Raw genomic sequence first — 26,788 nt, forward strand, 5'->3', positions numbered from 1 at the left:
GTACTCTCAGAAAGTCAGCAAATGAAGCCTCATCCCTAAAAGGCCATTAGAGGGAATCCCAATAGTAAATGGTCCCAGTAGTTTAAGCTGTGAACTGTGAGAATACACTATTTTTTCCTCCTCCAGTAATCATTACTTAAATATTCTAGGGACAAAAAGGTTTTTGAATTCAACCTATGTTCTCTCCCTCAATGATGTGATCTGAAAAACTATAGAAATTTGTATCAGCTATGATAATATAAAATGTAATCAGATATAACAATGTAATTATTGACAATCTCCAAAGACTTTATCTATCAATATCAGCCTCTTTAGATGCTCTATTAACTGAAAAAAAAAACAGAAAACATGGACTTCAAAAGTTACAGTATCAACAAAAATTCATACTTTAATATCCAGGACTTAATGCAATGAGTGCTTGCAGTATTGACTTTAGCCAATCCACACTTTCTCTGTGAAATTCTTTTCCAGGCATTTTCATAAACTTTCAAATTTAGGGTACAGAATGAGACATAGGCATATGTGTAAATAGGTATATGTATTGATATCTGTGTTGAATTGTTTTCAGTTCAATGTTTGTGACCTCATTTGAGAGTTTCTTGATAAAGATACTGCAATGGTTTGCCTTTTTTTCCACTTCATTTTTACAGATAAGGAACTGAAGCAAACAGGGTTAAGTGACTTGTCTTGAGTCATACAACTAATCAATATCTGAGGCCAATTTGAACTCCACACACACATAAGCATACACACACAAGAATGTAATTACATTTATATATTTACATGTCTCCATCTATTGAGTGAATTTGTTTTACAGAACTCTGTTTGACTGTTTTAAAGGAACCAAGAATACATGCTGATGGTTGTTAAGAAAACAGGGAATACTCTATCTTCTCAAAGACTGATTCATTGATAGTTTTTCTTATTTCTATTATAAATGAAAAGTTAGCAGGAAGGTTTATTTTATGTAGACATTTGCTGGCTTTCCTATCAGGTTTTGAAGTGATTTTGGCAAATTTGCCTTAAAATAAATTTAAAAAATTTAATGATAGTCATCAGAACAACTTAGGAATAAGAACTGATTTCAGGATTTGACTTTCATTATCAATATCATTGGCTATTTCCATGTGTTGAATTTAAAATTTCAGTGTCAAAATCAGATTTTACCATTTATGTATGACTACATTAAAGCATTTATGAAAAAACTTGGCTTTTGGGAAAGACAACTAAAATTTGTTTTTTGACATATCAATTATCAAGTCATTTGGCCCTTGATGTTTCAGTGAGTATCAAAATATTCAATAATTAATATTTGAATTTGAAAAGTGATTTGGAGTATTCAAAGGAAGTTAAAACTCTTCAGGATTTCATTGTCTTTTGATATTAAAAGCAAAAAAAAATTGTTCAAACAATGCAGGAAGACTTTTAAAGAAGAACAGTAGAATTATAATAGGTCAAATATAGAATTTAGACAATTTTTGGTTCATTGGATTAGTTTGTACAGAGAAAGTCAAGATGAAAAAAGAACTTGGGAGCACCATTACCCCTTTATGACCCAGGAAAGACACATCTTGTGGTTTTTTTATGAGGAAGAGATGTGAACCAAATCCTTCACTTCCAGTAAGATGCAAGGGATTTCTCAGCATATGATTGATTTACCAGTCAAGAAACAGCCTTACAGAATAGAAAATGATTAACTTGGAAGGGGAAGCTTTAGAAGCATCCTATTGATAATGGAATCTTCATAATGTGAGCCTGGAGCTATTAGACAACTAAGTGGCACAATGCATGGAGAGGTGCATATGGAGTTGGAAAGACCTGAGTACAAATCCTCTTTTAGACATTTATTGTCTGTATAACACTGGACAAGCCATACAAACTCGGTAACATTCAGTTTCCTTATTTGTAAAATATATATTTATTTAGAACACACACAAACACACACACACACACACAACACAACAGATTCTTAACTTGTAAGTTGTGATCCCATTTAGGATGTGTAACTGAATGAGGAATCACAACATTATGAATTTTTTTTTATCAGTAAATGTTTGATTTGTATATCTATTTTATATATCTATATATCTGGGGTCTCATAAAAATTTCTCCCATGAAAAGGAGTAATGAATGGAAAACGTTTAAGAAGCCCTGATTTAGAAGAAATGGCACTCAAACTTAGATCTGTGTTTGTATGCATTATATTTCCTGATGTAAATGTACTCTAATTTCTCTCAATAAGGTATAAATTGTGAGAAAGCTTTGTCTAGACTTTCTGAGAAAAAAAGAACAATGTAAGAGGTCATGAGAATGAAGTGGGAAGGGAAGTATTCCTATTTTTCCCATGATCAATTGATATTTCTCTACATTCACAGAATGGTAGATGCCAACCTTTAAGTTATGTGCACTGACTTGGCAGAATTTTGCATGAACTTGGGATAAAGACTGTACTGGGACCCAAAATAAGATTGTGCTGGGGCATGTCATAAGGATAATAGGAATTGTCTATCTATCCATCCTAAGTATTAAAAAAAAAAAGCCTTGAGACTCTTGATTTTTTAACAAATAGCTTTATTTGGCTCCTCCTCTATCTCAGTCTTATCTCCCTAAAATGAAAGACTGAGTATCAAGAACTTCTACCAAATCTATTAATATCTCACTATTGCATGATAAATACAATATTTCATGCTGTTCAAATCTTCAGATATGATGATACCTGGATCTGCTGGCTTGAAATACAAGGTGAGGTTCACTATCAAATGGAATAAGCATCTCATAATTCCCAGGGTGGGATTGGACAGTCATGCATATATGACAGGTTTCTACTTCCTCACCATAAAGTCATTTCTGTTTAACATTCTTTTCATAAACTGGAGCAAATCCAAAATTGGTTTCTTATTCTCCTCCCTGTTCACTTGTCTTTCTACTACATCACATTCCCTTAATGTGTTGGCAGATGAGCAAAACCATCCTGAGGGTAACTGACAAGCCTCAAACCTATTTGGTAAGTTAGGGGGATGTCTACCCCTCCCTGAAGAATAAGTAGATGAAACCAATTGGTTCCAACAACCATGAGAGTGGAAAGAGTAGGTACTTTGGAGGCTTAGAATTTGGTCAAATATAGAAGATGCCATTATCACCCACTGTTTCCTAAGGTATAAGTTGTCATGATTTTTATGGTGCCATTGAATTTTGATGATTCTGAAAGAGAGAGTCGGGCTGATGACTTTGTGCAACTCTGTCTCACTTAAATCCTTAAGAAATCAGTTGAGATGTCACTCCATGATATCATTGGTCCTTTTCAAAAATGAAGGACAAACAACAAGAAGAGGAGTAATGTGGTGCAGTGGAAAAACAGGCCCTTTGGCATCAAATTTCTTTTTTTCAACACTTAATATTTGAGGGATCTCAAGCTGTTGTCTGCTCTCTCTGAAAATGAATTTTCTAACTTACAAAATGAAGGGGATTGGAATAACTGACCATTCAAGGTCTTGTAGGGGTTTCTAATTCTAAAATCCTATATTGTTTCCTTTTATAGACTGTAAAATCATTGAAAGCAGGGTTTATTTTATTTTTTGCTCTGTATCTCCAGATCCTAGTAATGTCCATAGAGATTTTTGCCTTGCTGGGATCAAATTTCCCTTTTTTATTAATGTCAATAAACAAGGTACTGAGGCTCAGTCACCTCTTCAGTAAGGTGCCCTTCTGAGAGTCAATATCATAATATCTAAGTGCTTAAACTCATCCAATTTAAGTAGCAAAAGACTGAGCCAAGGAAGAAGGAAAGTTTTGTAGCAGACAGCTCAATTACCTTGAAATTATTTAGAAATTTTTGCAATATTATTTGGAAATTGCCTTGCCAACTGCAGCCTTATTATCTAACATTGTTCAAACTTTTTTTTCAGTGATATGTGACTCTTAATTACTCTATTTGTGATTTTCTTGGAAAGATACTAGCATGATTTGCTATTTCTTTCTCCAGCTCACTTTACAAATGAGGAAACTGGGGGAGACAGAGTTAAGGACTTGCCCAGGATCACACAGCTAGTAAGCATCTGAGGCCAGATTTGAACTCAGAAAGAGGGGTCTTCCTGGCTGCAGAGCTGGTACTCTCTCTTCTGCACCATCGAGCTACCTTCATTAGTTTATTCCTACATTATTTGCATATATATATTTTTTTCTCAAGGAATTCAAGAGAAAATGGATCAGATCTTGAAATAGAAACTTAGCTGGATTCAATGTATAGCAGCAAGAAGTTCTGCCTCCAAAGGAGCAATGTCTAACCTATCTAAATAATATTTAGCTTTAAGGTATTTTTGATTTCATGTACAATTTCTTATTTAATATGAAAACAAACCAAGGCCTGTGAAGATTAAATCTGAAGTCATATAGATAGTAAGTTTGGATTCTGGTCATCTGGACTGACATGATGAGTAGAGTAAAAGAGAATGGAGTGAATTTTGTGAACATCAATTATAGAAAAAGAGAGATGTGTTTCAGAATATGAAATCCTGTATCATCAGGGAATGTTGGAATTTGAGTACCTGTTTACAAGTCAGATATTAGTGGCCAAAAAAAATTTAAAACAAATCCTGGTTTCTTGTATTTCTTCTGGCATTAGAAAACCAAGTTGGGATAAAGCCTGGGTAGCAACACAATGATTTTATGACCCAGAAAATATTAATTTTCCATGAAAAACAGTTACACACTAAACTCTCCAGGAAAATTGGTGGATACCAGCCCAACAGAGAATAGTGTAATCAACTTAAATGGAAAATGAATTGGGGAGTGAAACCTTTGTAATCTAATCCTGTTTTCAAGATACCAGAACCATTAGACAGCTTAAGTGGAAAAGTGTATCAAGTTGTGAACGTAGAATTTGGAAGGTGAGTTCAAATCCTCCCTTAGACATTTATTATCTGTGTGACTCTGGACAAGTCATTTAACTTTCTTTCTTTTTTTATTTAAGCTTTTTAATTTTTACAATATCTGCATAGATAATTTTTCAACATTAACTCTTGTAAAATCTTGTGTCCCAGTTTTCCCTTGCCATCTAGAGGAGGAAGTAGAAATGAGGTCAAAAATGGCCTTTTTTATCTAGTCAAGGAAAAAAAAAAACAACCAAAAAAAAAAAAAAAAACCAAACAAACAAACAAACAAACAAAAAAAAACCACAACCAACCAGGGAGGGTCAAACTCTCAATGTTTCTGGCAAAAACAGAACCGATTGCTCTAATCAAGGTCCGAGCAATGTCCAAATGAGCCTTGGTCTGGGACCTGATGTTGTTGAATCAATAAGAGCCAGATAGATTTGGATTTAAGGCTAACTCATAAACTCCAAGAAATCTAAAGCTATAAAAATTTACATTCCTTTTGTGAAGATAACCTGCAAATAAGGGTATGATACCTATGTGGGCAGAGGGAAGAGAATGGAAAGGAAAAGAAAAGGGTAGGGAAAGAGAAGGTATAATAGAAGTGAAAAACCATGTTGCCTAACTCCATTTCCAGTCCCCAATAAGGCAGCTCTTCTCCTCCCCTTGAAGGGGACCATGACACCAAGGAAAAGGTGCCATGACATTTAATTTAACTGAATTTAAGTGAGGAACCCCTGGGAAAAGTCACGTTATACTAAAAGTAGAATTTTCATAGTTACAGCATATTTGATAGTATGTGGTGGGCAATAGTTCTGTCTAGAGACACTCTTACACACATTTATTTACATGTATACATATATTCATATCCATCTATACATATAATTATCTATCTATCTATCTATATCTATCTAGTACAATTGCAACCTAAAATTGTGGCAGTTAGGTGGGGTATTGTGGATAGTGTGCTGGGCTTGGATTCTGGAAGATTTATCTTCATGAGTTGGAATATCATCTCAGATATTTAACAAGCTGGAAAATTCTGAGGAAGTCACTTAAGTCTGTTTGTCTTAGTTCCCCATGGAGAAAGAAATAGCACAAGCATCTTTGCCAGGAAAACCTAAATAGATCAAGAAGTGTTGAACACAACTAAACAAGAACCTAAAACCAATCATGTCCCATATTAATTTTATGACTTTTTAGATGATTAAAATAGCCTCCCATATCAATGCTGTAACGGCTGGTTTGGTTATGTTATATTGTTGCTAATAAGAAAGCTACTAGGTGTAGTGGATACAATTATGAGACAAATCAGGAAGATCTGAATTCAAATGTAATCTCATATTTATAGTCAAGTCACTTTAATTCTGTTTGCCCCAATTTCCTCAACTATAAAATAGGGATAATAAGAGTTGTTGTGCAAAACAAATAAGATAACATTTGTGAAGCACTAACCTTGTGTGTGTGTGTGTGTATATATATATATATATATATATATATATATATATATATATATATATATATATATATATATATATATATATATATATATATATATATATATATATATATATACTACATACATGGTTGCAGTTATTATTAATGAAAGAATGGCATAAGAAAGAATGATAACATGGACTTAGACATACACATACACACAAAACTCTTGTGTAGGCCTAAAGTAACTTTAAGTAGTTCTGTCACTGAATACAATATTAAGAAAGCAAAGGATTTTGAGGCAAAAAACCATGTAAACTCTCTCATGTAAACTCCTTTCATCTGGAGGCAGTTTCATTATTGACTATTGGTGGGATTGATACCTCACTTCCATTTCTTTTAGAAAAAAAAAGAAAGAAGGGGGAAATGGCAATAAAGTAACATGATCAAGAATAGAGACGAAAACTTTTCTAAGTTATTGATTCAAATAAATGCAATAGTTAACCACAGAAGATTAAATTGATCAGACCCCAAAATTTTAAAATTAAACTTTTGAAAGGAAGAAAATGTCAGATGTTCTTGAAAGAAGCAGAATAGGCAAAATAAGCAACTTATCTACTACAAATGAAAAGCTAATGGAGTGAGATTAGATAACATTATAAAATGTTGATTAGAGAAGAAAAAACATCTTTTGCCCTTTGGTCCAAGAGTGGAATAATGAACAAAAGCAAGGATGAAATAAGAAAAGATAGGAAAAGAAATGCATTTTGAAGCCAAAGGGAAACAGTATTCACATGCAATTTGGCATGGGAAATAAATTTCATGAAACATGAGCATTAAAATTGGGACTAAATGGAGAGAAGATACTTTTATCTCATAATAATTCATCTGTTCCATTTTAAACTTTGTACTATATTTTAAATTCTTCAGTCTAAAATCTTGTTTGTTTGTTTTTTTTTTCAGAAAACAAATCTATTGTTGAAGAGTGACCTCTGAAGACTTTCCCAGAAACAATCAACTTAATTGCTCTTCGAAACCAAGGATAAAAGAAAGCATAAATCAGAGGGTTCATAGCTGAATTATAATAGGCAAACCAAGTTAAAATTTCATAAATATATGTTGGGGTGATGAACCCTAAGAATGCATCAATTATTGATTCGATACAGTATGGCAACCATGAAATCAGAAATGCAATCACTGCAATGCCTAGGGTTTTAGCTGCTTTTCTCTCCCTCTTGGACACTCTGGCTTTGTAACTCTCTGAAGAAGATTGAGTTTTGCTGTTCATGCTTTCGATCTTTCTAGCCTGCTGTTTAGCTACTAGAAAAATCTTACAGTAAAGAATAATCATAACCAGAGTGGGAATGAAGAACAACAGAAAATTTATCAGTACCCAGTTTTGATTCACAGCAACCTGACAACCTCCCACACAGGTGAGGGCACTTACTAATTCTTTCAGCCCATCAGCATTGGCACCTGTATAAAGAACTGAAAAACTAAATGTAATAGCAAGGAACCAGGAGAACAGGATGCATATTCCTGAAACCATCCGAGTGAATTTGGTTGGATAGGCCAGTGGGTCAGTGACAGCAATGTATCTATCAATGGAGATGAAGCACAAGTGAAAAATGGAAGAATAACAAAAAGATACATCAAAACAAGAGTGAAGTTTACAGTAATTTTCCCCAAAGTACCAGCAACTCTCTACTGACCTCACCATGCTGAAGGGCATCACAGTGACTCCCACCAAGAAGTCAGCACAAGCCAAGGAGGCTGTGAGAAAATTGGCTGGAGAGTGTAGCTGCTTGAAGTGAAGGATTGAAATCATGACTAGAAGATTTCCCAAGACAGCCAGAAGAGCTCCTGAACCAAAAGCTAGGTAGAGGATGACTCGGGGTCCAGGGGAGTAGGAGGTTTTAATGCAAGACCCATTGGTATTTTCATAACACAGCTCTACAGCTCTAAGTTGGGACCCATTGCTGCTGCTTATCATTCTCTCAGCTTAGAAGTACCTTTGTTTTTCTAGGAAAGCACAGAAAAGATCTCTTTGACATTTCCAATATTTTTGGGGAAAAAAAAGAAAGAAAAATGCCTTTTTGTATAAAGTCAAAGACTATTCTTCATGAATTGTGATCTATTTCACTAAGATAATATTTCTAAAGTAAGTAACACATTTCCTGGCATAGGGGGCACTAATATATCTCTTTCCCCTTTCCTATAAACAATGAAACCCCCATTTTCAGTTATACTCAAAATATCCTATTTCTCTCAATATACAATTGCTTCTCCTATTCTAAAAATCAATAAATAATGGCAGAAATTAGATATGGATCCACACTTAACACCATATACCAAGATAAGATAAAAATGGGTCCATGATTTAGGCATAAAGAATGAGATCATAAATAGATTAGAGGAACAGAGAATAGTCTCTACTTCTCAGACCTGTGGAGGAGGAAGGAATTTATGACCAGAGGAGAACTAGAGATCATTATTGATCACAAAATAGAAGATTTTGATTACATCAAACTAAAAAGTTTCTATACAAACAATACTAATGCAAACAAGATTAGAAAAAAAGTAACACATTGGGAAAATATTTTTACAGTTAAAGGTTCTGATAAAGGTCTCATTTCCAAAATATTTAGAGAACTGACCCTAATTTATAAGAAATCAAACCATTTTCCAATTGATAAATGGACAAAGGATATGAACAGACAATTCTCAGATGATGAAATTGAAACTATATCCACTAATATGAAAGAGTGTTCCAAATCACTACTGATCAGAGAAATGCAAATTAAGACAACTCTGAGATATCACTACACACCTGCCAGATTGGCTAAGATGACAGGAACAAATAATGATGAATGTTGGAGGGGCTGTGGGAAAACTGGGACACTGATGAAAAGGCTGTGAAAGAATCCAGCCATTCTGGAGAGCAATTTGGAACTATACCCAAAAAGTTATCAAATTGTGCATACCCTTTGATCCAGCAGTGCTGCTATTGGGCTTATATCCCAAAGAAATACTAAAAGGAGAAAGGGACCTGTATGTGCCAAAATGGTTGTGGCAGCTCTTTTCATAGTGGCTAGAAACTGGAAGATGAATGGATGTCCATCAATTGGAGAATGGTCGGGTAAATTATGTTATATGAAGGTTGTGGAATATTATTGCTCTGTAAGAAATGACCAGCAGGATGAATTCAGAAAGGTTTGGAGAGACTTACATCAACTGATGCTGAGTGAAATGAGCAGAACCAGAAGATCACTATACGCTCCAACAACAATACTGTATGAAGATATATTCTGATGGAATAAAGAAGATCCAACACACTTGCAGTTGATCAATGATGGACAGAAACAATTACACCCAGAGAAGGGACACTGGGAAGTGAATGTAAATTGTTAGCACTACTGTCTATTTACCCAGGTTACTTATACCTTCGGAATTTAATACTTAATGTGCAACAAGAAAATTGGATTTACACACATATATTGTATCTAGGTTATACTGTAATACATGTAAAATGTATGGGATTGCCTGTCATCTAGGGGAGGGAGTAGAGGGAGGGAGGGGAAAATTTGGAAAAATGAATACAAGGGATAATGTTATAAAAAATTACTCATGCATATATACTGTCAAAAACAATTTATAATTATAAAATTAAAAAATAAACAAATTAAAAAATTTCAATAAATAGCTTTGAATAAGTCTATTAAGGATATGCATCAAAACAGTCAATACTTACCTGCTTGCTAGCATTTTCCTTTAATACTGTGATTCTGTACCTTTTACAAGCTCCTCTGAAAAGTTCAGCGTGATACTAAGGGATTCTTTAATTAGAGTCACCTTTTATTTACCCTTTTTAAAGTTATTGACTCTGAGTAAATGCCCCAAGTACCCCAACCTTTTGGGAGCTTAGCCAGAGAAGTGCCAGAAAACCTCTAGGATACAATCCCTATGGGGAAAAGTGTGAACTATGAAAATAAACTTTTCCCAATAAGTATTAATAAAGATTTTTTCCTGCTATACCAATTTATAGGAATATAAATTATTCATTTTGTGTAATAAGATTTGCACTTATGTGAACTTTTTTGTTCTATTTTTTGATGGTTAAATTTGATGGTTAAATAAATAAAATATATATTTTAGTATACATAAACATGTATGAGAGCAGGTTTATACATGTACATGCATGTAGTTATGTATGCACGCATATGCTTATATATGTAATTTAATAGCTTAAAACTGCACTGTCTTTTAGAACATCTTGCTTTTATTTGTATAAAGACACATACATATATATGAATAAATGTAAATATATACATTCATGCACATATGTAGGTGTATTTTAAGTCTCCTGCTTATTAAAAAATAACATGCAGGTTTTTTAGCTCTTGGCTTCCTCTATGGAACTTAACTCCTCAGTAACATTTTAGAAGTTTTTCCATTCTAATTCATTCTTAGACCACAACCATATAAGTAATTATTGCTTCCATAATTAATTCTTTTTAGTTTTGTGCTGCCTGAAAATACTTGGATTAATTGGCAGAATCTTAGAAAAGACTTGGTCATTTCCCTATTACACTGAGGCAATAGACAGATGAATATAATTTGTTCCAACAGACATAAAGGCAAGTGAAACAGTTGCTATGGAGTCCTGGGTTTGTCAGTATTGAAAAAATTAAGGTCTCAGGTCATTGCCATTCTGAATTTTATTTATTATTATATATAATATTACAAAAGGAGGATTTTATTGGAAGCTCTGAATACTTAATTATACATATATTCATTATATATGTACACATTTCATCGATGTAAGAAACATCTCACTGTGCACATGTCTTTGTACAAAGGTATCATCTACTGTATAGTTTATGGTGTTATAAAATTCTGGGGAAGGAATTAAGGAAGATATTGAGAAGCTAAAGGCTTTCTCGGGAACAAATATGAGTAAGACCTCAGAGCTTCATAATTACCAAGCAATCCTTCCTTCTACTATTTAATGCTGCCCCTCCTTATAGAGAGTGTCACAAAAATTTTAAACACTTATTGTTTGACTACACTAAGTCTTTAATAGTGTAAGCTTAAAAATAATATATACATACATTTACACATGTATAATATATGCACATATATACAAATGTAAACATCTGTAATATGCACACAAAACATGTATATATACAACTCTAATATATATATATGTATATATATACTATATTTACACCATGTGCATTGTATAAACAATAGAGCAAGATGTTAAAATTAAATAGTAAGTTGAAGTCCAACTAAAATTTTAACCTCTTTAATGAGGTCATAAATTCATAATTCTGCACCTTATTTGTAGATATAAAATAGAATAAAACTTCATGGAGCCTGCCTCCAAACTGTATTCTCTCCTGATAGATCTCAACAACTGCAATTGATTGGGGTTGGAATGGACTGCACTATACCTGTTCTTGTTTGTCCTTCATTTTGGAAGACAACAAATGACTTCAAAGGGCAATGTCTTAATTCATAGGTGAATTGGATTTAAGTGAGTCAGACAGGCGTATACAGTTATCAGCTTTACTTTCTCTTCCAAAGTCAACAAAATCCAGTGACAGGAAAAAAATTCAGAATGGCAATGACCAACTATTTTACCTTCCTTCATGTCTGTTGAAACAAATTATATTCAGCTCAGTGCTGGGGATAGGGTAGAGGTGGGGAGTCTTCACATGCTTGACATAGATATAACTCTAACTCACTGAAGGGCTTGACAGTTGTCAATTATCCTAAACTTAGGTTAGCCTCTCTGACAGACAATTATATCAACGTTTGGGTGCTGTACATGCTACAGCTTCTTAGAGATATAGGTGAGGAGAGCCCTGAAAAGGCCTTGTTAAGCCTTTATATAAGAGATTTTCGTCCTCCTGAAATATTTCATATAGCCCTGAACCATACCTACTTGTTATTTCATTACTGTGTAGGAACTGATAATATAAAAATTTTCTGCACTAATGCCTAACAATTGCCTGTGGGCTTTGAGTAGGTATGTAATTCTCCCTTGGTCAAAACTACATTGTCAGAGGTGGGAGAGGATCCCAAGACTCTAAATCAAGATACTGACTCCGAGTCAATTTACTATCATGTTGATTCTTTATGCATTAATTATAAATAAGGAGAGTGTTCTATATAGGAAGCAACTTAATGACAATAAAATACACATTAAGAATAGGAAGATAAGGAAGATAGTAAGTCCCTGTTTGGGTAGGCAATTGTTCAGGGGGTAGAATGATCAGAAGTCAGAAAGACTCATTTTCCTGAGTACAAATTTGACCCAACTCTTCCTAGCTATATGATCCTGGGCAAGTCACTTAACCCCTTTGCTTAAGTTCCTCTTCTGTCAAATGTTCAGAAGAAAGATATAGCAAACTACTCTAGTATCTTCACCAAAAAAAAAAAAAAAAACCCAAATGGGGTCACAAAGTCAGACGATAGAAACTCCTGAATAAAAAATCCCTGATTAAAATGAGTACAGTTTCTAAGGAGTACAGATCTTTCTTAGATCTAGTAAGAGGAAAGTCAATGTTCTTCTAGGTTCTGTCACCTATAACCCAAAGTGACTGGGAAGTTAGGAATGCCTATGAAAATACAATATTGATAGCTCTATCTCATTTTTCTTTGTTCTTTTAATACCTAGCATGGGCATGCTGTCCTGTCAGCCTATTTTATTTCAAATATCGACACTGAAGCAATGCAGCAACACTGGAGGGGTAGATCCAGGCTGCTGGGGACACTCTGGAACTTTAATGAGGCCTTCTCAGGTCTACTCCATCCTTGGCAACATTATCACTCTTATTATTTCTTGCCTTGATTATTGAAAATTGCTCTCCATGTCTCAAAATTTTCCTTTCTTTAATGCATTTTCCACATGGCTCCTAAACTGAGTTTCCTACAGCACAGGTCTGACCATATCTCTTTCTACTCATAGATCTTTCTATAGGAAAATAGAAACTCTGAGTTTTTATTTTAAACCTCTTCTACAAGGTGACTCCACATATAGCTCTTTATAATTGATGGTTTAATCCAAAAGGATTGTTTTGTTTCCTCACACTCAAAACTTTATGTCCCATCTCTTTCCTTTTCATTTGTTCTCCATGCTTAAAGTCAGTTTTTCCTCTCCTGTCACTAAAAACGCTATTATTTCCTTTAAAATTCATTTCAAGTGCCACTTTGTATATAAAGTCTTTCTCAAAGCCCATCAGCTACCAAGGCTCTTCCTTTAAGTTACCCTGTAACTGTTTGCTACATGCTTATTTATGCACACATTGTGTACCTTGATAAAATATAACCTTCCTGAGAGCAAATATTGTTTCATTTTATCTATGTTTCTATGGCTCATTGAATTAGTAACTGGAATATAGTTTTTAATAAATTCTTTTAAATTCGTAACACATAATTTTTGTCATCATAATCTTTCTAGAGTCCTTTTGAAGAGGAAATAGAAGATAATGGGAAACTATTCCTTAATTAAGACAACAAGAAAACTATTCATTAATTAAGAGAGCAAGATAGGGAATAAATTTATAGAAAGTGGACAAGTGACCTAGCTTTCCAAATTATCCTGATATTTACAAATGAAGTCAAAAAGGGGACAAAAAAAGAAGCAAAAAAGGAAGAAAGAGCTGTCAATATTCCTACAGGCTCTTAACTGAGTGCTTTGCCATTATATTTGTCTTCTAATATCACAATCTTTGATTTGATTTGATTTTTTGCATAAGGACATTTTTAAAAAGCAATTAAAGAAAAGAAAGAGAATCTAATGTAGACCAAATATACAGTTAGGAAATTGTTGAGGGTTATATAATGTCTAGGGCTTAGGAGATGTCAAAAAGAATCAGACAATACTAAAACAAGATTAAGAAAATATCAATATAAATGTTGGAGAGTATGTTGGAAAATTGGGACACCAATCCATTATTGGTGGAATTGGAAACTAATTGGGAATTATGCCAAAGAGCTATAAAACTGTGCATACTTTTTAATCTCTCAGTGTCACTATTGGGTCTGTATACTAAAAAAAAAAGATCATAAAAGATGGAAAAGCACCCAGATACACAAAAATTTTTGTAGCAGTTTTTTGCATTGACAAGGAATTAGAAATTGAGTGAGTTCCCATACATTGGGAACTGGCTGAATAAGTTATAGTATATGAATGTAATGGAATATTATTGTTCTTTAACAAATGATGAGCAGGCAGATTTCAGAAAAGCCTAATGTCTAAGTTCTTTAATTTCTTAAGTAGAAAAAGATGGAGTCAAGGAGGAAAGCATTGTAACAGACAGCTCAATTTATTTGAATGTTATTTAGAAATTATTACAGTAAGGGGCGGAGCCAAGATGGCGGAGAAGAAACACACAACTCTGTGAACGTCCTTACTCCCTCACTCAGAAATAGCCCTGGACTGATAGATACCACAAGGACTGGAAGCATGACTTACCAGCTGAAGAGAATCTGGAGTTTCAACAGAAAAGGTCAGTTCCCAGGGGAGGAAGAAGAGAGGCCAGCATAGACGGCTGGGTGCTAGCATACTGCACCGCTGATTGCGCTGGGAAGGGCTCTGGGATCAGAGAAGACACTGAGATAAAGGAACCTGTCACAGGCTGTTAGCTCTTCTATGCTTATAATATAGCAGTTCAGAAGGGAAATCTAAACACTTTAAAAATTCAGATAGATTAGATTTTTCCCGATCCTGGGGGTGACTCAGCAGATCTCGGCACCAGGGGGTGTGGCCTCAGCCCCCACCTAAGACTAGTTAAGAGATTGACAAGTGGGCAGATACGGCCCAAGGCAACACACACTGCCTAGCTTAGCTGGAGGGGGTGGAACTCAGGTGTGGAACTCACCTCCAGAAGTCCCAGAGAAGCGGAACCTTTGAACTAGGGGCCACGGTTTCTGGCAGACACTTCCAGTTTGAGCGCAGGGGCTTTTCACGTCACCTGCTGCAGACATCCACGCCCCACCAGGAAGCATAGGCTGGGCTTTGTGCCTTCTTTACTTCAATCTCAAAAGTCAGGGAAGCCTCTAGAACACAATGCCCTCAAGGCACAGCAGTGCTAGTCACCTCTGAGGCACTTCCAGGGAGGGGGTGGGGAACTCTCTCCCAGAGCTCTATCTTAGCTCAGGCCCAAGAGCCGCTACATCCATCCGGTCTGGGAGGAAGCTGATAAAGAAGTAAATAAATAATTTCCTACCCCAGGGACAGACCCCAAAAGATTTTTTAAATATGAACAAAAAATGCCAGGAAAACTATAGATTCCTTCTACACAAAGAGCGGGCATCCAACCCCTTGGAAGTTAACAGCAAAGATTCAGCAGATAACAACCTAAAGGGGAACGATTCCTGCCCCCCATCACATAACTCTCTCCTAGAAGAGGCTATTAAAAAGTTAAGAGATTTTGAAGAAAAATGGGGAAAGGAAAGGGAAGCAATGATAGAGAATAACAACGTCCTGAAATTGGAGTTGGAAAAAATAAAGAATTCACAGGAGATGCAGGGAAACAAAATTTGTGAATTAGAAAAGCTTAAAAAATCACAGGAAAGTAGGATTTCTGAATTGGAAAAGATAAAAAAATCTCAAGAAAATAGAATTTCTGAATTGGAAAAAGAAACTAATTCTCAAAAAAAAATTAGGGAAATGGAAAAAAATTCAATAGAGCAAAATAATTCATTTAAAAACGAAATTGGGCATTTACAAAAAGAACTAAAAACTGTGAAAGAAAAAAATAACTCATTAAAAGGCAGGATGGAACAAATAGAAATGAATGATTCACAGAGAACCCAAGAATCAGTCAAACAAAACAAAAAAAATGAGAAGCTGGAGAACAACGTCAAATACTTACTGGGAAAATCTATAGACCTGGAAAATAGATCTAGGAGAGATAATCTGCGGATCATTGGACTTCCCGAAAACTATGACCAAAAAAAGAGCCTAGATTCTATTACAGGAAATTATCAAAGAGAACTGTCCAGAGATAATAGAAACAGAAGGGAAAGTAGATGTGGAAAGAATTCATCGAACTCCTTCTGAAATAGACCCTAAAAAAAGAACACCACAGAATATAGTGGCTAAGCTGCAGAATTACCACACAAAGGAGAAAATCCTGCAAGCAGCTAGAAAAAAAAAAACAATTTAAATACCAAGGTGCCACAATAAGGGTCACTCAAGATCTGGCTGCCTCCACATTAAAAGATAGAAGGGCCTGGAACCTGATATTCTGTAAGGCAAAAGATCAAGGACTGCAACCAAGAATGAACTACCCAGCTAAGTTTAGCATCTTTTTCCATGGAAGAAGATGGTCATTCAATGAAATAAAGGAATTCTATATGTTTCTAAGAAAAAAACCAGACTTAAACAAAAAATTTGATCTACATCTACAAGACTGAAGAGACACAGAAAAAGGTACACAGAACCCTTGAGAACTGTAACTCTGTTGTGGGTATATAAAAAGTACTCAAGGATAATTTGATTTTACTGATATAAAAGAAAAAAAAGGGGGGTGTAGTAAAGGGAAGGAGGTCGTTTCAGAAAAAGGGGAAGGAATGATAAAAAGAGGGAAACTACGTCCCATGAAGAGGCATAGAAAATACACCATATCTGAGGGAATTTAGTAAGGGGGAGAATCATTGTGTAAATCTTACTCTCATCAGAAGAGGCTCAAAGAGTAAATAATTAACATATTTGTTTTTCAGAGAATTTTCTCTCACCTCATTAAAAGGGGGGAGAGAAAAAGGTAAAAGGAAAAGGAGAATAAGTGAAGGGACTTGGAGGGAGGGGGGAGGGATACTAAAAAACAAGGGAGGGTTGCGCATCACAAGGGGGGTCTGTAAATTAAATATCGGGGAGGGGGATCAGGGGCGTCAAGGGAAAAAGCATAATCTGGGGATAATATGATGGCAGGAAATACAGAATTAGTAATTTTAACTGTAAATGGGAATGGGATGAACAATCCCATCAAATGGAGACGGATAGCAGATTGGATCAAAAATCAGAACCCTACAATATGTTGTCTACAGGAAACACACTTAAAGCAGGGAGATACATACAGAGTAAAGGTAAAAGGTTGGAACAGAGCCTATTATGCTTCAGGTAAAGCCAAAAAAGCAGGGGTAGCTATCCTTATCTCAGATCAAGCAAAAGCAGAAGTAGATCTCGTTAAAAAAGATAAGGAAGGAAACTATATCCTGCTGAAAGGTAGCATAAATAATGAAGCCATATCAATACTAAACATATATGCACCAAGTGGTATAGCATCTAACTTTCTAAAGGAAAAGTTAAGAGAACTGCAAGAAGAAATAGACAGTAAAACTATAATAGTGGGAGATCTCAACCTTGCACTCTCAGATTTAGACAAATCAAACCACAAAACAAACAAAAAAGAAATTTAAAAAGTAAATAGAATATTAGAAAAACTAGGTATGATAGACCTTTGGAGAAAACTGAATGGCAATAGAAAGGAATATACTTTCTTCTCAGCAGTTCATGGATCCTATACAAAAATTGACCATATATTAGGACATAAAGATCTCAAAATTAAATGCAGGAAGGCAGAAATAACAAATGCCTTCTTCTCAGGTCACAATGCAATAAAAGCTACATTCAGTAAAAAGTTAGGGGTAAATAGACCAAAAAGTAATTGGAAACTGAATAATCTCATCTTAAAGAATGACTGGGTGAAAGAGCAAATTATAGAAACAATTAACAATTTCACCCAAGATAATGACAATGATGAGACATCATATCAAAATCTTTGGGATGCAGCTAAAGCAGTAATAAGGGGAAATTTTATATCTTTAGAGGCTTATTTGAAGAAAATAGAGAAAGAGAAGATTAACGAATTGGGCTTGCAACTTAAAAGGCTAGAAAAAGACCAAATTAAAAACCCCCAACCAAATATTAAACTTGAAATACAAAAATTAAAAGGAGAAATCAATAATATTGAAAGTAAAAAAACTATTGAATTAATAAATAAAACCAAGAGTTGGTTTTATGAAAAAGCCAATAAAATAGATAAACCTTTGGTAAATCTGATCAGAAAAAAGAAAGAGGAAAATCAAATTGTTAGTCTTACAAATGAAAAGGGGGATCTTTCCACCAATGAAGAGGAAATTAGAGAAATAATAAGGAGTTACTTTGCCCAACTTTATGCCAATAAATTTGATAACTTAAGTGAAATGGATGACTTCCTCCAAAAATATAGGCTCCCTAGATTAACAGAGGAGGAAATAAATTGCTTAAATAGTCCCATTTCAGAAAAAGAAATAGAACAAGCTATTAATCAACTCCCCAGGAAAAAATTCCCAGGACCAGATGGATTCACATGTGAATTCTACCAAACATTTAAAGAACAATTAGCCCCAATGTTATATAAATTATTTGAAAAAATAGGGGACGAAGGAGTCCTACCAAACTCCTTTTATGACACAGACATGGTACTGATACCTAAACCTGGTAGATCGAAAACTGAGAAAGAAAATTATAGACCAATTTCCTTAATGAATATTGATGCTAAAATCTTAAATAAGATATTAGCAAAAAGACTTTAGAAAATCATCTCCAGGATAATACACTATGATCAAGTAGGATTTATTCCAGGAATGCAGGGCTGGTTTAATATTAGGAAAACTATTAATATAATTGACCATATTAATAATCAAATTAATAAGAACCATATGATCATCTCAATAGATGCAGAAAAAGCATTTGACAAAATCCAACATCCATTCCTACTAAAAACTCTTGAGAGTATAGGAATAAATGGACTATTCCTTAGAATAATCAGGAGCATATATTTAAGACGGTCGGTAAGCATAATATGCAATAGAAATAAACTACAACCTTTCCCAGTAAGATCAGGAGTGAAACAAGGTTGCCCACTATCACCATTACTATTCAATACAGTACTAGAAACGCTAGCCTCGGCAATAAGAGCCGAGAAAGAGATTCAAGGAATTAGAGTAGGAAAATGAGGAAATCAAACTATCACTTTTTGCAGATGACATGATGGTATACTTAGAGAACCCCAAAGACTCTGCTAAAAAGCTACTAGAAATAATTCAAAATTTCAGCAAAGTGGCAGGATACAAAATAAATCCACATAAATCCTCAGCATTTTTATATATCACTAACAAAATGCAACAGCAAGAGATACAAAGAGAAATTCCATTCCAAACAAATGTTGAGAGTATAAAATATTTGGGAATCCATCTACCAAAGAAAAGTCAGGAATTATATCAGAAAAATTACAAAACACTTGCCACAAAAATAAAGTCAGATTTAAATAATTGGAAAGACATTCAGTGCTCTTGGATAGGCCGAGCGAATATAATAAAGATGACAATACTCCCCAAACTAATCTATTTATTTAGTGCTATACCAATCAGACTCCCAAGAAACTATTTCAATGACCTAGAAAAAATAACAACAAAATTCATATGGAAGAATAAAAGGTCGAGAATTGCAAGGTATCTAATGAAAAAAATTCAGAGGAAGGTGGTCTAAGTGTACCTGATCTAAAGCTATATTATATAGCAGCAGTCACCAAAACCATTTGGTATTGGCTAAGAAATAGACCGGTAGATCAGTGGAACAGATTAGATACAAAGGACAAAAAAGGATACATATATAGCAACCTAATCTTTGACAAACCCAAAGATACCAACATTAGGGATAAAAATTCATTATTTGGAAAAAACTGTTGGGAAAACTGGAAATTAATATGGCAGAAATTAGAAATGGATCCACACTTAACACCATATACCAAGATAAGATCAAAATGGGTACATGATTTAGGCATAAAGAGGGAGATAATAAATAGTTTAGAGGAACAGAGGATAGTCTACCTCTCAGACCTATGGAGGAGGAAGGAATTTATGACCAGAGGAGAACTAGAGATCATTATTGATCACAAAATAGAAGATTTTGATTACATCAAACTAAAAAGTTTCTGTACAAACAATACTAATGTAAACAAGATTAGAAGGGAAATAACAAGTTGGGAAAATATTTTTAAATCTAAAGGTTCTGATAAAGGTCTCATTTCCAAAATATATAGTTTCATTTAAATGTTCTGCCTCAGTTTCCCTGAATTGTCCTGCCTCAGTTCTCCTAAATTGTTTTGTCTCAGTCCCCCTTGTTAAACATTCCCCCACCCTTGTTTCTGACAATTAGAACTGATATAAATTAGGGATGGGAGCTCTGACCATTAGCATTCCATAAGAGCAAATGGCTAATCTCAGATACCTAGCTGGCACCCTTTATCTTTCCTTCCAGACTTTCTGTCTCTAGCTTGACTACCTACTTCACTCTCAATTTATAGGGATTTATGATCCTTCCTGTCAGAACCAGATTTATGGTTCATTCCTAGAAATTCCTGCTCACCAATGTTCTAACCTCCCCCCTCCAACTTTGTTTCCCTGATAGCTGGAACCTATAAGAATCTTTGGAATTCTTCATTTGTTGCTGGATTCTTTGAGATGTGAGTCCAATCCAGTCAATTAATCTAAGCTCTCCAATAAAATATTAAAACTCTCTAATTTCTATCTTGCCTCAGTTTCTCCAGCATTTCAATGTTATATGAAAAGTATAACATACATAGTTGCAACATATTTGTTAGCATGTATTAGAGAATAGCTATACACACATTTATATACACATGCGCGCGCACACACATACACACATTGCAATAGAGTGCTGGACCTGGAATAAGGAAAACTCATCTTTATGAATTGAATATGACCTCAGACACTTAACACTGTTTGTCTTATTTCCTTCTCTGTAAAATGGAGAAGGAAATGACAAATCACTCCAGCATTTTTTCCAGGAAAACCCCAAATGTATCAAGAAGAGTTGGATATAACTGAACAACAACTTAAAATCAATACTACCCAAGATTAATTTTATGGCTTTTTTAGATGATTAAAGTAGCTTCATATTAATGGAATGAGGAAATGCTTGTAAAAGCAAATTAGATTCTGTTGTAACTGTCACATTAGTAATATTATATTATTGAATTATATTGTTGCTAATGAGGCAGCTACTTGATAGAGTAAATATAATTATGGATCCTGAATCAGGAAGAGATGAATACAAATCTAGCCTCAGATATTTTTAATCCTGGGCAAATCACTTCAACTCTTTTGTCTCACTTTCTTCAACTGTAAATTAGGGATGATAATAGCACCTACATCTTAGGGTTCACTGTGAAAATATTTATGAAGCATTTATCAGAGTGCCTTAGTATGGAGAATAAATAAATGCTTGTGAAAAGTATTAATGAGATAATACCATAAGAAACAATGATAAAATGTATTTACACTAGAAAGAATACCTGTGGAATATGTAGAGGATAGTTCTTAGATAGTTCTCTCTTTCACTGGAATATAGAGAAAGACTAGAACTATTAGAGAAGACAATTGCTATTGAATGAATTCATTTCAAAGGGAGACAATTTCCTTATTGGCTATAAGTGAGATTGATCCCTTACTTTATGATCTTAAAAAAAAGAAACAAAGGAACAAAGAAATAAATAAAGGAAGGAGGGAGGGAAGAAAGGAAGGAAGAAAAATAAGAAAAATGAAGAAAGAAAAGAGAAACAAAGAAAGGAAAAAAAAAAAGAAAAAGAAATAGCAGCAGCAAAATTCTATAACCCACAATAGAGTCAAAAACTTTTCAGGCCTTATGATTCAAATAAATACAATTCTTAACTATATAATAGAAACTTATTTAAATTTATTATATGTGAAAATTAAAAGGAAGAAAGATTTTGGAGATATTCTTGGAAAGAAGTAGAATAGACAAAATAGAGGTCTTATCTATTAGAAATGAAAGGCTAAGGGAGGAAGGGTATTAGATATAATCATAAGATATTTATTAGAGAAGAAAAAAATACTTTACCCATTGGTCCAAGAGAAGAAAAATGAACAAAAATACATATAGAATGAGAAAAAGCAGGAATAGGAGTGCAACTTTGAATATTATTGGTAAACATTATTCCCATATAATTTGTCATGGTAAATAAATTTCATTAAACATGAAACCTGAAATTGGAATTGGGATTGAATGGAGAGAGGATAGTTTTATCTTATAACAATTCATCTGTTTCATTGTAAACATTTTCCCATATTTTAAATCCTTCAATCTAAAACTTTATTTTTTTTTTCAAAAAACAAATATATTGTCAAAGAGTGACCTCTGAAGAATTTCCCAGTGATGATAAATTTAATTGCTCTTAGAAACCAAGGATAAAAGAAAGCATAAATCAGAGGGTTCATGGTTGAGTTGTAATAGACAAACTAAAGTAAAATTTCATAACTATATGTTGGGGTGATAAATCCTAGATAAGGATAAAATATTAATTCATTAAAGTATGGGAATCATAGCAATCTGACAACTTCCCACATAAGAGAGGCAATTACTAATTCCTCCAGTTCTTCATCATTAGTACCTGTGGAAAGAAATGAAAAGTGGAATGTGATAGCAAGGAACCAGGAAAAGAGAATGCATAGTCCTGAAACCTACATGGTAAATTTGGTTAGGTAAGCCAAAGGGTCAGTGACAGCAATGTATCTATCAGTAGAGACAAAGCACACATGAAAAATAGAATACAAAATGACCTTTTAAAACAAGAGTGAAATTCATGATAACTTTTCTCAAATTATCATCAATTCTCCACAGACCTCACCATGCTGAAGGGCATCATAGTAGCTCCCACCAAAAAGTCAGCACAAGCCAAGGAGGAAATGAAAAAATTGATTGGAGAATGCTTGAAGTGAAAGATTGAAATTATGAGCAGAAGGTTTCTCAAGAGCAGTAGAGCCCTTGAGCCAAAAGCTAGGTAGAAGATCACCTGGGGTCCAGGGGAGTAGGAAGTTTTAATGCAGGACTCATCGATGTTCTCATAACAGAGTTCTTGAGGTGTAGGATGAGACCTATTGCAGTTGCTTAACATTCTTCTCTCTCAACTTCTAAGTATATATTTCCTGGTAATCACACAAAAGTTATTAACATTTCCAATATTCTTAAAAAGAAGATAAATATATATTTGTACAAGTCAAACACCATCCTTCATGAATTATGATCCATTTCATTAAGATATTTGAAAAGCACTTACCACTTTGCCTGGCACAATAGGCATTATATAAATGTTAATGTCTTCCCCCTTTCCTATAAACACTGAAGCCCCCCTCCTCTGTTATACTCAATATGTGTAAGTTCTGGGATAGCTCTCTGGAGGCCTCAGAATCAGCCACAGTCAGGATAAGCAAAAGTCCTTGGTCTTTAGGGGGAGAAGTGAAGGGGATGGACAAAACTGCCAGAAGCTCTCCACCAACCTACCTTCTCCTCGTCCTCCTCCAAAGTGACTCTGGCTTGTCTTACTCCACCTTCTAATCCCTCCTATGATTATTTGTATACACCAAAAGATCAAACCAGCAGGGAATAAGGAGAAAGGCCATTTTTCCAACCATATGCTAATAGAGTTAGTGTCCAATAGGTAATTAGCCTTAAGTGCTCGGTTGTCTGATTCCAGTGCACATATTCGGTTTCAGCCCTTTACAAATATGTGCCCATTTTACTCAATAGAACTGCTTCCCTTAATCTAAAAAACATGAAATATGTAACTTTGAATAAGTCTACTAAAGACTACAGCAAGACAGTCGATGCTTAGCTGCTGAGTAACATTTATCATTCTGTATCTATGACAAGCTCCTCTACAAAACATGGGTCAGTTTTTATTACTTTGTTCTTCATGTTGTCAACTCTGAGCTAAAGTCCAAAGTACCCCAATCTTTCTGGAACTCAAAGAAGTGCCAGAAAACCCCTAAGATATGGTCTCTTTGGGGTAAGGTATAAACTGCAAGAAACTTTTCTCCACTAGCCTTTGGTAAGGCATTTATTGTTTTGCTGCTATTTATAGTTATACAAATCATCCATTTTGTTTTGTAAGATTTGTAGATTTATGTATTTTTGTTCTATGCATTTTTATGTTATAATTTATGATGAATTTACTGGCATTTGAGATATTTATGTATATGTATATTTTATAGACAAACACATCTATATTTGTATACATGATTATACACACATGAGATGCTAGTATATACATATTTATATACACATCAGTAGCTATATGTGTGGTGTATATTTTTATATGTAGCTAAAATTTCAAAGCTTAAATTTACAATGTTTTAGCTAAAATTTCAAAGCTTAAATTTACAATGTTTTTTTAGGATATTGACTACATCAATGTGAGAAACTTCCACTATGCACACATCTTTCTGCAAAACAAATCAACAACTTTTGTATAATTTACAGTGTTATGGATGAAAGTTTGGGAAAGGTACTGAGAGACTAAAAGACTATCTCACAAACCAGTATGTATTAGAACTCAGGTTTTAATTACAAAGCAAATCTTCCTTCTAAATTTAGTGCTGTTCCTTCATATTTATGGTGACACAAAACTATTAATGCAGTTTTAAGCTTTATGAGCTTAAGACTACAATAAGAATTTTGGGATATCATACATACATAATTATATACAATGTATATTATATATTATATATATATTTATATGTAAATATAACATATACAACCATATCTCTGTATGTATGTATGTGTGTGTGTGTGTGTGTGTGTGTGTGTGTGTGTGTGTGTATAAAATGTGTCTGCATTGTGTAGGAAATAGCAGAACAAGATGCTAGAAAAAAGCTCCTCACATGTTTGAGCGAGACATAACCCTCACTCACTGTTGGATTTAAGTACTGTCTCTTATTCTCAACTTGATTAGCTTCTATTCCAAGATAATCTTAGCCAGATTTAATTGTTATTCATGCTATAGCTTCTGAGAGCTACAGATGAGACTTGGGTGGGAGCTGGAAATCAAAAGTGCACTAGGAGTACTTAAAAAGATAAAACAAACCAACCTACTAGAGGTTCTAGTCTTCCTGGAACACCTCAAACATCCCTGGACTGGATTTATCTGTCATTTTTTTGCTGTGAGGAATGGAAGGTGTGGAAACTCCATCTGACAGTTGATGACTTGTTTATCTCTTATAATCCTTGAGAGTTGGCTGTGGGCACTGTAAGTATATGTGACTGGCCCTTGATCACAAATGCATTAAGTATCAAAAGTGGGAAAAGATCCCAAGACCCCAAATCAAGATTCTTGACTCCAAAATCAAGCCTCAATCCACTATACCATGTTGCTTCTCTCCACATTAATTTTAAATAAGGAGATGGTCCTGTTCTAAGTATACAGTAACTTGCTACAAAATACACATAAGGAATAGGAAGACAGCCCCTATGTAGATAGGTGTGTAATGGATAGAAAGGTGATCTGGAATTAGGAAGACTCATTTTCTTGAGTTCAAATCTGACCTCAGATACTTTGTAGCTGTGTGACCCTGGGCAAGTCATTTAACCCTGTTCACCTCAGTTCCTCACCAGTAAAATAATCTGGAAAAACAAATGCAAACCACTAATATCTCTGTTAAGAAAATTCCAAAAGGGGTCAAGAAAAGTCAGTTATAACTGAAACTGCTGAATAAAAAAGCCCTGTTAAAATGAGCAGTTTCGTGAATGGATCCAACCATTCTGGAGAGCAGTTTGGAACTATGCTCAAAAAGGTATCAAACTGTGCATACCCTTTGATCCAGTAGTGTTACTACTGGGAGTATATCCGAAAGAGATCTTAAAGGATGGAAAGGGACATGTATGTGCAAAAATGTTTGTGGCAGCTGTCTTTGTAGTGGAAAAAAACTGGAAACTGAGTGGATGCCCATCAATTGGAGAATGGCTGAATAAATTATCGTATATGAATGCTATGGAATACTATTGTTCTGTAAGAAATGACCAAGAGGATGATTTCAGAGAAAATTGGAGAGACTTAGATGAACTGATGCTGAGTGAAATGAATAGAACCAGGCAGTCATTATAAACAGAAACTACAAGACTATACAACTATCAGTTCTGATGGACATGGCTCTATTCAACATTGAAAGGATTCAAATCAGTTCCACTTGTGCAGTGATGAAGCCATCTACACCCAGAGAGAAACATGGAAATAGAGTGTGGAACACAACATAGCATTCTCACTCTCTCTGTTGTTATTTCCTTGCATTTTGTTTTCTTTCTCAGTTTTTCTTTTTCTTCCTTCTTGATCTCTTGTGCAACAAGAAAACTGAATATATATATATATATATATGTATATACATATATATATGTATACACACACATATATATTGGATTTAACATGTATTTCAACATATTTAACATTATTAGACTACCTGCCAGCTAGGGCAGAGGATAAGGGGAAGGAGGGGAAAATTTGAAACAAAAGGTTTTGCAAGGGACAATGTTAGAAAAACTACCCATCCATATGCTTTGTAAACAAAAAGCTTAAAAAAAAACATGAGCAGTTTCTAAGTATCATAGACCT

General features: G+C 34.4%; 1 protein-coding gene and 1 pseudogene across 1 annotated transcript; both read right to left on the reverse strand.

The window, feature by feature from the left end:
- Positions 1-7,239: 7,239 nt before the first annotated feature.
- Positions 7,240-8,301, reverse strand: LOC141540665 (trace amine-associated receptor 8b-like). The gene has a single exon (XM_074264687.1). It carries the CDS (start codon positions 8,299-8,301, stop codon positions 7,240-7,242), a length of 1,062 nt encoding a protein of 353 aa, XP_074120788.1.
- A 14,426-nt stretch (positions 8,302-22,727) lies between these two features.
- Positions 22,728-23,302, reverse strand: LOC141540666 (trace amine-associated receptor 9-like; annotated as a pseudogene).
- Positions 23,303-26,788: the final 3,486 nt, after the last annotated feature.

This window comes from Sminthopsis crassicaudata, chromosome 4, assembly GCF_048593235.1.
Source record: "Sminthopsis crassicaudata isolate SCR6 chromosome 4, ASM4859323v1, whole genome shotgun sequence".
Taxonomy (NCBI): domain Eukaryota; kingdom Metazoa; phylum Chordata; class Mammalia; order Dasyuromorphia; family Dasyuridae; genus Sminthopsis; species Sminthopsis crassicaudata.

Bases quoted from the DNA above. Each gene is read 5' to 3' on its own strand.
- LOC141540665 (XM_074264687.1), bottom strand. From the start codon at position 8,301: ATGATAAGCAGCAGCAATGGGTCCCAACTTAGAGCTGTAGAGCTGTGT.